This window comes from Phalaenopsis equestris, unplaced genomic scaffold (assembly GCF_001263595.1).
Source record: "Phalaenopsis equestris unplaced genomic scaffold, ASM126359v1 Scaffold000609, whole genome shotgun sequence".
Taxonomy (NCBI): Eukaryota; Viridiplantae; Streptophyta; class Magnoliopsida; order Asparagales; family Orchidaceae; genus Phalaenopsis; species Phalaenopsis equestris.
In genome coordinates this window covers 224,457-236,957 of record NW_018165049.1, presented here as the reverse complement: position 1 = coordinate 236,957, position 12,501 = coordinate 224,457, and the positions used below count along the sequence as shown (strand labels likewise).

The 12,501-nt window shown below is 37.1% G+C and overlaps 1 protein-coding gene across 1 annotated transcript in view; it reads right to left on the bottom strand.

Annotated features, from left to right (window-relative positions):
* The window catches only part of LOC110029872 (ultraviolet-B receptor UVR8), a 45,021-nt gene extending 35,970 nt beyond the window's left edge, over positions 1–9,051 (bottom strand). The window contains exons 1-2 of the mRNA XM_020732354.1: positions 8,722–9,051; positions 5,416–5,602 (exon numbers count right to left, since the gene is read on the bottom strand). Coding sequence (XP_020588013.1) covers positions 5,416–5,602; positions 8,722–8,791 — 257 coding nt within the window. The 5' untranslated portion in view covers positions 8,792–9,051. The remainder of the gene's footprint in view (positions 1–5,415; positions 5,603–8,721) is intronic.
* Positions 9,052–12,501: the final 3,450 nt, after the last annotated feature.

The window sequence follows — 12,501 nt, the reverse complement described above, 5'->3', positions numbered from 1 at the left end:
GAGAGGCCTTAAGATTACAATATTTGGAGATGTTGTTTTATTTGTTTTTACATAATATTTAAGGCCTCTTGTGATATTGCCAAAGTTAACTCTCGATTATACGGAACATAAGGATTGAGCTATTTGATTTAATTGCTATCTTTGTAATCTTGCTGAAATTAATTCTCGGTTTTTTTTTTTTTTTTTTTTTTTTTTTGTGGTGGATTGGTTTTGTTGTTACCTTTGGAAGCATGTCAAAGTTAACTCTCGAATGGATGAAATGAATAAATTGAGATCGTTGAAGTATTTTGATCTAATTATTATCCCTGGAGTTTACTGAAGTTGGCTTTCTGTTGCATGGGATGCATGTATTACAATCTATACAGGGTGCTAATACAATCCTTATTATATGTTGCGCATGAGTAAGTCGGCAAGCATATGCATTTCAAAACCGGATGTATAGAAGTTGAAGCCTGAAGGTTGGATATGTGGAATGCTATAATTAGTGGCTTTTATATATATATATATATATATATATATTGCTTAAATCATAGATATTTATTCACATCCCAATCATTATGTACCAATATAGATAACTTTTAGATATTATATCTAAATATTATTTTCTTCTCACATTTACAACACCTAAATATTTGATGTCATGTACAAAACACTGCCGCCTAAATCTTCTAAATCTTTTGGATTTTGGATAATTTGTATGTAATTGCATGAGAATATAGAGTTCAAATTAATGCTGTTTTGAAGGATTTAGATGTCGAATGCAACATGTAAGTTTAGAAATTGAATATGTGAATACATAAGTGTTGTGGGCTATAAATAGGTCATCGCATTGGTTTGGCCCCCTTGCTTTTTCGATTTGTTTGCGATGCAGTTTGGAAATGATATCTTTTTGGATTAATTCGTTTGCGAAATTAGAGGAAATGATACGCTCTTGGGTTGATTCGTGGAACATTGAGTCGCATTTAGTGAGTCAGTTTTGTGGCTTTCGAGTCGCATTTAGCGAGTTGTTTTTAGTGAGTCAGTTTTGTGGCTTTCAAGTCGCATTTAACGAGTCGTTTTTAGTGAGTCGGTTTTGAAGGATGATCTGCCTCTGTTACGTCATGTTTTAGGCGGGTATCATTTCCTCCACTCTCTCTTGCCTTCAGTCATTTGTTTCTCCTTGCTTCTTGGCCTACGTCACGTGTCTATGTAGGACGCATAGGTGCGCACGTATAGCACTCTTGCTATATGTGGGGTCATCAAGCAAGGCTGTAAGTGGAGTGTGTGAGGTTAAGGACGGTGATAAAATTGCATTATAGAGAATCGGTTCCCTTAGAATAGTATCTCCCAACTCAAAGACCCTGGAGAGGGTAGAGTAGGGAATTCTTACAGATACTATTCGCCCAACCTTGGGGTTTCTACCGCCGGCAATCTAAAGTTGCTAGCAGTCCTAGTTCGACCAGAATATTCAACTTGTGGATCGAATTATTTTTTTAAAAAAAATATAAAATATGTATATAAATACATTTGAAAAGTACAAAATCACCTCCACTACAAAACAACCTACTTAACTACGACTTTTACTTGCATGCAGATCCAGACTGAAATGTATGAAAAATTTTACAAAGGTCCACGATTGGCTACTCTTGGCGCTACTCGAGTCGGATTAGGGCTGCCTTCTGCAGAAAATTGGTCTAGTAGTCAGTACTTAAGGTTGTGGTCTACAACACAGCTCTGAGTCCTCCTCGCCACCAAGCTTACGGTCCTCTTGAACTTGTAGTCCATTCTAGTGTTTTCTTCGTTTTCGTTCATTCTTTCAGATTTTCTACAAGTTTACCTCTATGGATTTATTCGGATTTCTTACGAACTTTGTTTTGTCTCAGATTTATTACGGAATGTTCTTTTTCAACTATTTCCACCTTTTTGACTCTTTTATTTCGTTTCTCCTACACACATTACACACACAGAACTGCCCAGTGTAGTTTGCTTATTCTATCTTTCAGTGTATATCCTTCCGTCGGATGTAAAGTTTTCATATTATCATTGCATGATTTCATTGCACATTAACATGTTTTTGTTTTACACTCTCCCCTAGATTAGGATGCCAGTAGCAGCTATTAGGTGGTACCCACGATAAATTGGTGACCTCACATTTTGCATTATTTCAACCTTAAACAACTTGAACAACTTGAATACTAAATTCTTAAACAACTTGAATACTAAATTAGACGCTGCAATGACGAGGAGCTTGGAGCAAATGCGGTGGGCAGCACGACCATCTTCAACAACAAAATCAACAAAATCTTTCCTTACCTTTCCTTACAATTAAACAACAAGTCATAGGATTTCGAGGTAGTCTGCTTAGCGCGACATAAACTCTCATTTTATCTTTTAGGCATTTGCACAGCCAGACTATGTAATTTAAGCCTTAACTCGTTCTAAATTCCAGTTATCGTTCGATACGATGTAAACCCTCATATCTTCTAGGCGACTTGTGTGACCGTGTCACACAAATATAAGCCCTAATTACATAAAATTGGCAGGATGAAACACTTGAATAATTTCTCCTCGAAATTGAAGTCAAACCATAGGATAGACTGGGAAGTCACTGAGGTTTGCCTCCGGATCTATGACATCCCCTAGTTCTTCCTCATTTGGATTCCTCAAGCTTGTTATAAATTTGAGTCTTTCACATTTGACACTCTTTGGTCTGATTTCGTTGAGAAGTCCTATCCTTTTGACCTCTTTAAAAGATAGTATTCCATGATTTTTATCGAAAATTTTCTCAAGTGACTTCGGTCATTTAAGATGTAATTAACTATAGGGGCTTGCCCTTATAGGAAACTTTTCCGAACTCAGTCTAAAATAAACTTTATTTAATTCTTTATATTAAATAGGGGAACTTGTCTCCTTCGCATTTGGTTTGATTTTCTGTGAATCAAGCCAAGTTTTTACGTCCCTTCGCGCTCGTTTAATTTGTTAATTGCAACTCTTCAATGCTTTAATCACAAATAATTAATAAATTTGAAAATTAAAATAATCAAGGATATGCCCAGTTCATAAGACAAGTGCGTCAATTTGAGTACTTATGTTGAAACTGCAAGGCACAAAACATCGCTGACTTTCGAAAATTCTTTAAATGACAGGAATAACGTCTTCGCCAAGGTTGATCTTTTCTTTTACCTCTGGAATGGAGTTCGCTGTCAACAGGAATGAACTGCCTAACCTGGCAGTTATTAAGTTTGGACAAGGGTTCGGTGATATTGGAGTCAAGTTTGGAAAGAATGTCGTCACAGTGATGAAGTTTGAAACAGATAAGACCGTAGAGCCTATTGTAGAGTTCAACTTGAAGTCTATCAAAGAATTCTCCCCTTCAAAGGTGTTGATTGAAAAGAGCCCTACTAGTGTTGAAAAGTCTGTCGTTGGGAGCGTTGAGATTTCTCCGAGAAATGTTTTTACTCCTACTACCGGATACACTGTCACCGTGCCAACTGTTTTGCCGAGTAAGGGAAAAGAGATTCTACATGAGGAAGAGTCGGTTGATGCTTGTGCCCCACTACTTTCTGGATTCGAGATTGGGTTCAATTCGAAGCCTACACAACTGATAAAGGCACAGGAAAGGAGGCGCGACCAGGAAATTTTGAAAGCCAAACAACCTCGACAATCCCGCCAACAATAGACACAACAATATGGTCAGTCTAGCCAGCAATCGTCTCAGGGAGGATCATACCGACCAGAGAATAAAAGGATATCATTGGCAGAACGACAGAAAGTGATGTATTCCTTCAAAGAGGAAGTCGTGTCGAAGATGTTTCATGAATTGCTAAAGAAACAAGGATTTAGTCTACCAAAATTTATTCCACGAAATTGCTTGAGATGCCTTCTAAACATAGAGCCGTCGCTATCAACTTTCTTCCTGCGCCAGCCCGCTAACAAAATATCTCTCCACGCGATAAACCAAATTATAGGCATCCTCTCTTTCAAAGATCAGCATCTCATTTCCTTATGCGTGAGTCTTCTCCCCCATTTTCTCGATTGAAGCTTATTCCACACGTGAAGCGGGGGTTGGGTTCCCTTACGCAACTCATATTAATTTCCCACCTATAAGTCCGGCTTACCTCATATACTTAGTTCGCTCGTCCCCATAGGCTCCTAAATCGCCTTCCGCTCAAGAGGCCGCGCAGCAAGACTAGCATGGTTAGATGTAGCCCTCAACCAGATTCCCACCCACCGTGATTCCGTGTTCCATGTTGAATTACTTCAAATCAATCTTCTCCAACTCTAAACAAATTGCATGTTGTCCCATTCCTCCTATTGACATTTGTTCTGCCTGTTTAGATGTCTCGTTATTCATTCAAAGAGTTATCGCTAAAGTCTGGTATTATGCTACCGCTCGATCTTGCTGCAGATGGCGATGGATTTGTGTGAAATTTTGTGATCTTCTTTATCATTTCTTCCAATGTCGTGAATCTCCCCTCCATGGATGAGAAATGCTCCTCCATTCTCTATCTGATTTGGCTCACATCTTTCTCTGATTTCTTCTCCATATCATCTATTTTTTTATTGTCATTACTCTGAAGAAAATTTTCAATCACAAAGATAGGCTTCTATATGTTTGTTGGCTTCCTGCAAGCTCAAATCGCAACTATATCGCATAGTTCAGTCATTGTATGTCACAATCCCCCCACTAGGTCGAATAGAGTAATCCAATCGTCTGTACGTCGCAATCCCGTCGCTCATGCATCGCAATACTGTCGTTTGTAGGTCACAATACCGTCGTCCGTTAGTTCAAATCGAGTGGCACTTTTATTGCAATAACACTAAGAAACACAACTTAAATATATAAAAATGCCTACAATTCAAAAGGTATTTCATATCTCCAAAACCCTAAACTTAACACCTACAATTCAAGAGGTAGACGATCTTTCTGAAACCCTAAACCTAAACTTAAGATTCAAGACAACAATCACATACATCCTAAACCCTAAGCATAATAAGTCGTATTTATACCAAGCAATAATAACTAATAAAAGACTAAATTGCCCTTAGGCCTCAGTCTAACACATGCCTAATTCTTTATAGCAATTACTGAAAAATTTAAGATCAATGGTCCATGAAATCAATTTAATTATAAACTAAAGCAAGAGCAGTTACCACTTCATTATTAATGTTTATACAATCCATAACTTTCCCATAACTCATAACAAAAAACATGGTTCATTTATGTAACTAGCTATTAACATATGACATCAAGCAATTCAAATATTCCTAGTCTTCAACATTGCTTAGAAGTGTAAAATTAATTTGGACAAAAAGTGCACATGTAATGGAAATAGCAAGGTATCAATCGTACCAAAAGTATTTCATCTAAAATGTCAAAGAAGTGAGTATATCATAAAAGACAGAAAAATAATAATGAATACTAGTGATGAGTACCATCCCCAACTATAAACTTGCAAATCAGATTCAGAATATGCTATAGTATGATCAGCTCCGCAAACAATCGATGATATTTCCGAGCTATCCAATGTCCTCAGAAGGGTTGGAAGAAGACTATCTTCAGCATCACCATGGCCAAGTTGTCCATCTTCGCCTCGTCCCCATGTAGCAACAACTTTATCAGCTGTGACAAGGTCAAATAAAAGATCAGCATAGGTTTTTGCAAGTGTACAACATACATAATAAGGCTTCATTTGTTTTGGATCTCCATACAGCATTCGGCATTCATTTGAAATAGGAAGATTTAACTACATATCACTTAATTCCAATGTATGTAAATATCAAACACCTCCACTTCAATGATTACATACACAGTACCTTGCCTATGCATGAAAATCTGTATTTCATCTTTTAAATGTTTAAATAGTGGTACTTTTTATGTGTTGGGAAAGACTTCGGTGGAATAAATGTAAAAAGTAAAGATTAGGTGCTAGATATGTAAATACATAGAAATTGGATTGTATGTATGTAAATGACCCTTTGAAATATTGCTAGCGCGTAACAAACCCAGCCAAAAACTTGAAAAACTCAACTTTCCTGACACCTATACTCCAGCTAGAGGTAAGTTCCGCAAAAGAAGAAACATCTCAAAACATGGTCTTAGTGAAAGTAACCGTGATAGGAAAGATCACAATTAAACTATAAAATAATTAAATGCAGATTGTCTAACGCGTGCTGGAAATAAGGTTTCTTACTGCTAATGATGATTTACCTCTCAAATACCACATAAAAAATGATAATTCTTTCCAGAGAACTTAACAAAAAGGCAAACATCAAAATGTTATTTAATCTAGATTCCAAATTTCTCAACAGTGTTGTCCTTCACTTGAAGTATTCTATAAGTTATAGTGGGAATACACTTCTTGAGATTTGGATCGGTAATCTTGTTCTAGCCTTCCAACACTTGTACAAATGATCTTTAAACAATACTAAACCAAAAAATTGTACCTATAAAGGACTCCTAAAGTTTCTTCATTTAGAAGCTATTTAACAAAAACTCCTTTAATACAAGTAGATTTCTAAAGTCGTGTCCTAACGAGTTGCTTGGCTGTAGCTTAAGGTGAGCTATAGCAGCCAAAAATGTCATCATCATTAGTTTTATTTCAACTAGTTTGAATCGGTTTTATAAATCCTCATCCTCTAATCATCCTTGTTAGGTGATACATGAAATCTGAACCAATTTCGTGCAAATCTTTTTGCACAACTTTTACTCAGGCTATCTTAGGTCTAACCGATTTGTTCCTAATCCTTCCAACATTTATTTATCTACCTATCTTATAAAGAAATCTTCTATGCTTTTCAGTACACGTGCATGCTACTTTTGCTGCATTATCTCAATAAACAATAGTCCCACTATACCTCAAATCCAACCACTTACTAATCTGTCCTTCCAAGATGTTTCACACATCCACCTTACCATTCTTGTTTCTTTCATATTCAACTCACCCATTAATGAATTTTTTTACCACCCAGAACTTCGATAAATCCAGTGATACTAACATTTGTTGCCCCTTTCTAGTTCTCCAGGCGTCCTCCACATTCATCTCCTTTCACATCTTGATTGATTGATTGATTGATTGATTGATTGATTGACCAAAGGTGTTGCCTAAACATGATTGATTTGTCAACAAAAATGATTGAGATGGATAGATAGATAGATCCAAGGTGTTGCCTAAAACATGATTGATGTGTCAACAAAAATGATTGAGATGGTTTAGTTTATGATCTTACCTGCTATGCTTTCATTTGGCTTTTAAATATCCATATGAACATGCTATGCGTCCAGGTTGTAGATGAAACCTAGCTTAATGGCATAGAGATCATAAAAATAAGATGATCTACTGCTCAAATACATGATCCCTTTATGTTGTAAGATGATGGTGTGTTGAAAACATAAATAGGATAATCAGCCATCCCATAAATGGGTTGATGAGCAATCTTATGATAGTGCCAATGAGATTTCCAAAGTTTGAGGTGGCAACCTCCTATCAATACGCCTGACTGACATTCCATGAGGACTAAAATTAAAAATCATGATGGGATAGCAAAAAAGATTCAAGATGGTAAAATTATTACCTGTTTTTTTCTTCATTAACATGTTGCCATTCATCATATAGTGACTGTGTGCTTCTTATACTTCAAGTGCATGCGTCTTATGCATGATGATAACTACAAGCTTCTAGTGCTTTGTTATTTTTTATGCATGGCCTTATAATCTAGCTGTAATTACCATACTAAGATTTAAACCATGCCTTAACACAGGATGTCATGCTTAATCAGCTGTGGTTAGTGTAGGATGCTTCATTTACAGACTTGGTTTCATTGGTAGATCGGCGGACTTACCAACTACAATCAACATTTCAGGCAATTTATGAAACAACTAAAGATTTAGAGGACCACTGAGTAACCAACAAGTTAAGTTTCATCTCTTGTGATTAGATATGTTAGGCTTCATATTTGTGGCTAGGTAAGCCTGATTTATTTATATAATTTTGGACCCTTGAGAAATGCTTCTACTGTTTGACTCCACATTAACCATATAATCAAACAATAATATATTTGAACTTATTACACGTCAGCGTAGGTTCTATTTTAGCGGCTGTTTGGAGCAAGTAAACCAAGTTTCTTTTATTAAGTGGTGGAACTAAGGTGTGATAAACAGCTTTTAAGAGCCTGTAGAAAATTTGAAAGTCGGCAGGACAGGACGTGACATTCCCTTCCCGAGCTATTAATGTTATTAAAGGCTAAAGCTTAACGGTCAGATATTTCATAAAGCCACTGAAGATACAGTGCCAATGTCGGCAGTGATTTACTAATTTTGTATTGCCTGCTGAGGAAAAAAAAACATCTCGAACCTCATATATGATATATATATTATATATTGGCAAGTTGCTCTGCAACTGTCTTGCCCATGACCAAAAAGGCATGGAACAACTGAACGTACAGTATAAAGTAATCCTTGACATCTTCACAAAAAAAAAATTAAAAATGAAATTACTTCCCCAAAACTTTTTTATCAGGAACGATGCTAGCAAACCATCGAATTGCAGATTTTCCAAACAAGAAAAGCTAAATCAGCTTGAAATCCAAATCCCCAATATCAAATACGCTTCCCAGCCCAACCAACAAATCATCAAACCCTCCAAAATCGCACGAGAAGCAAACATGACGAAACTAAACAATTGAACAAAGAAAAAACTCCATAGCTAAAAGTCAACCGTGACAAGAATGTTATACACTCACAGAGGAGGGCAACGGAATGGCTGGCCCCGGCAGCGATGAGAACAACGTGACGCGCCGAAAAATCCGACATCTGCGCTCCGGCTGCCGAAGGAAGAAAATGAATAGACGAGAGAAGAAGCGGGTGTACTTTTTCTCCGAGAAAACGAGGGATAGGTGGAGAAAATAATGGCGGGGGATCTCATCTGAGTGTGCGCCGAGTAGTCATGCGATTTATATACTGGGCACGGCATTGATTGCAGTTGCGAAAATGACGAAAGTAGAGAGGTGACAGGACCCGCGGCTCTCTCTCTCTCTCTCTCTACTGCGATCAAATTGTATTATTGTAATGCGACGATCTTTCTTCTTCCAGTCCTTTCTTCGATTTTTTTTTTTTTCTTTTTTTTTTTTTGTGCGGACTGTCCTTTTCTTGATCTGAGTACGCTTCCGAGCAAAAAAACAATTATCGTACGTCCCCCGAAAACCTTACACTGAGACATGAGAGAAGATAATATAACTTTTTTGACTTTGGCGGGGTGTAATTTTTTCACCATTAATAAATGAAGGTTGTACCACTCAATTTTTTTAATAATTCAAACAATTCGAATTCACATAAATAAATTATTTTAGAATCAAATCAAACAGCTAAACAAACTCAATTTTGAAACATCTAAATATTTAAATAAATTCCAGCACAACTAATAATACAAAAAACCTGATGTGAAAATTGAATACCAGCAGGCTGCAACCATTAGGGGATAAAGAAAAAACTAATGTTTTGCACTTAACTGAAAATCGTCTTATGAATCAATGTCATGCTTAACCTGATGAATGCCTTGGAATAAGAGGAAGAAGGGCAACCTTAAGTTTTTCTTGGCACAAAATCATGTTTTGATTTGTTCATACATTTACTAATCTTGATTTGATGACAATCAATTGAAATTATTATCTCTATCTGCATAATGGTTGAACGCCTTTTAAAAAATAAGGGTTGATTGAAGCATCAAGTGTGTTGAGTTACACCTTGAAGGCACATCAATGCACAAACACAGCTTAGATTTCTCAACAAATTTGTGTAACCTTGCCACAATTCCAGCAGGTTGCCTACTGACCAGAATTTGATTTTGATCTTCCTCAGTTTGAGTTCCTATCTTGTGATCTTCCTCTGGAATCAATAATCAGTGTTGAACTCGAATCTGAGGTCTCGCCAGAATCTTTCATTCACACCTCCTTAGCCAAAATTAAATCACGAATATCATCATATTTCAACTTAGATTTACCTGTAGAACCACTAATTGCCATCCCCATGACTACCCAGCTATTTGACAATGAAACCAACAATATCAGCGCACGTATCTCATCATCAAAATCAATTTCAACAGACGATAATTGATTTATGATAGTATTGAAATCATTCAGGTGTAAAGCAACAGACAAACCTTTTGTCATCTTCAAGTTGAATAACTTTTTCATCAAGTACACTTTATTATTCGTCGATGGCTTTTCATACATACACGATAAAACCGCCATGAGATTTGTAGTAGTCCTCTCTTTGATGACGTTGTGGCAACAGATCTCGATAGGGTTAATCAAATAACCCCCAGAACCTGTCGATCCAACAGATTCCATTTTGTCTCGTCCATCTTTTCTGATCGTTTTCTCATTAACGGAAGATGCAGTTTCTCCCATAGAGATAATCATCTATCTGCATCCTTTGGTAAGAAAAATCTGTGTCATTAAACTTCTCGATCCCTAATGTCATCACTCCGTCTCCGTTCATCGTTCTTCCTTAGATCTGAACCTAAGGCTCTGACACCGTTGTTGCGAAAAACGACAACAATAAAGCGAAAAATTGAATGAGAAACATTGCACGTAGAAAAATACCAAAGCTACACACGGATTTACGTTGTTCGACGGTTCGACAAATTTGTCTACATCCACGGAGCTGCAGAGGATTTTATTTCTTCGAGGAGTTAAACCGTCGATCGTCTTGACTTATAAGAGAAAGTCTCACTTCCTCACTCTCCTCTTCTCTCTACCGTCTCTCTCTCTCTCTCTCTCTCTCTCTCTTTCTCTCTTAGAGGACTTAGCTTGGCCTTGCTTGGCTTGTGGCTTTATTTATGATAAGTCATAAGAGGCTATTTATAGAAACTTGGAGAGTGGTAGGTGGGAGGTAGGTGAGCGGTAGGTGGGTGTGGTAGGTGAGCGGTAGGTGGGAAGGTAGGTGAGCGGTAGGTGAGATTTTTAATTAGAAAGCTAATTAAATTGCGGTGGACTGGGTCTTCATATTACCCAACATTAACGCACATTGGGCGACGAGGCGCTTCGGTAAGCACAAATTGATGTCTGTCGATCAGTGCCGACCAGCACTGTTAAAGTAATAGGAATCTCCTTCTCTATCCAGAATTATGGGGGCTTTTCAATCGTTCGGTGTTGACTCTTCTTCTTAGGGATGTTGCTTTCTTCTATGATTCAATGCCTCTAGAATGGCATCCAACATTTGAACCTTCAACTCATGGATTTGTTGCTTTGCCAACTCTTTCGTGCACTCCATGTTGTCAATGTCTATGTTGTGGGTTTCTTCTCCACGCGTTGCTCCTCTTCTTATCTATGATATGATCCACATTTGCCATATCATTTAGGATGTTGAATCCTAATTTTTTCTTGAATCACACCCTAAGTGTTAGAGCGTAAGAAATGAGAGGAAGACAGATAAAAAGATAGGAGTGAACATTAATGAATAGTAAAATAACTTCTATATTAGCCTTATCTCATATAATGATATAATTAGTTATAGGGAAGTGGGTATAATATAATGATATTACATTTTTTCCTCTATTTTAATAGAGGTTGTACATGATATCCTATGTATTTGGCATATACGTGTTGCTCAGTTGCCATCTCTCGGACGGCTGGGTTAGTATAACTTCAACTCAATGAGGTCGATGTGGTAGGGTGGGCTTAGATGGTGTTATCGGGCGGCTGAGCATGATCAGCTTCAGATCGGTAGGACTGACTTTGTCGGCTAGACTTTTGTTGACCTCACTTTTGGTTGAGGTCTAGAAAACTTCTTTAGTAGCCTAGGTCTAGCCATAGGACTTTCTTATTGACTAGTCTTAGAAAATTAGAAGAGGTACCCCACCATTAGAAATTCAAAACTCTTCTTTTTACTCAACTTGAAATTCCACATATTGATCTTAACCTCTAGCATTTAGTAGGTAAGATCATTATAAGAGAATTCAAGAAGAGTCCCTATAGGATTACTTGGCTTTAGGGTCGACCCTGGGTGTTGACTTGGAACTAGGATACACCATATCTTCACAATACATTAATCCATGGTTCATCTAGAATGGATATCTATCCAATTCTATGTGAAATGCCTAACTTGGTCTTTTGCCCCGAGGCACCTACAAATTACCTAACTGCCCTTGGTACCCAAATTTGGCTAATATTCCCAAATTTTGCCAAAATACCCAAAATTGATCAAAACCCATTTCAAACACCTTGAATACATCCAAATTTGTCAAAATTTCCAAAAATGACCAAATTACCAAGATACCCCTCCATGACCCAAAATCCAAAAATTCCAAAAAATTCCTAAAAAAATCTCAATAAATACAAAATATTCCCAATTTCATTTTGTCTAACTACACCATGGTCCAATTTGGTCAATTTGACCATCTTTGACAAAATCCCCAAATTAGCCCCTAATATTGGCTAACACCCCAAATTTCAACAATTGAATGCCTTAGACCTCAAATTGGCATCCAATTTTTGTTGAAAATCCTTTATAAGGACATTTTT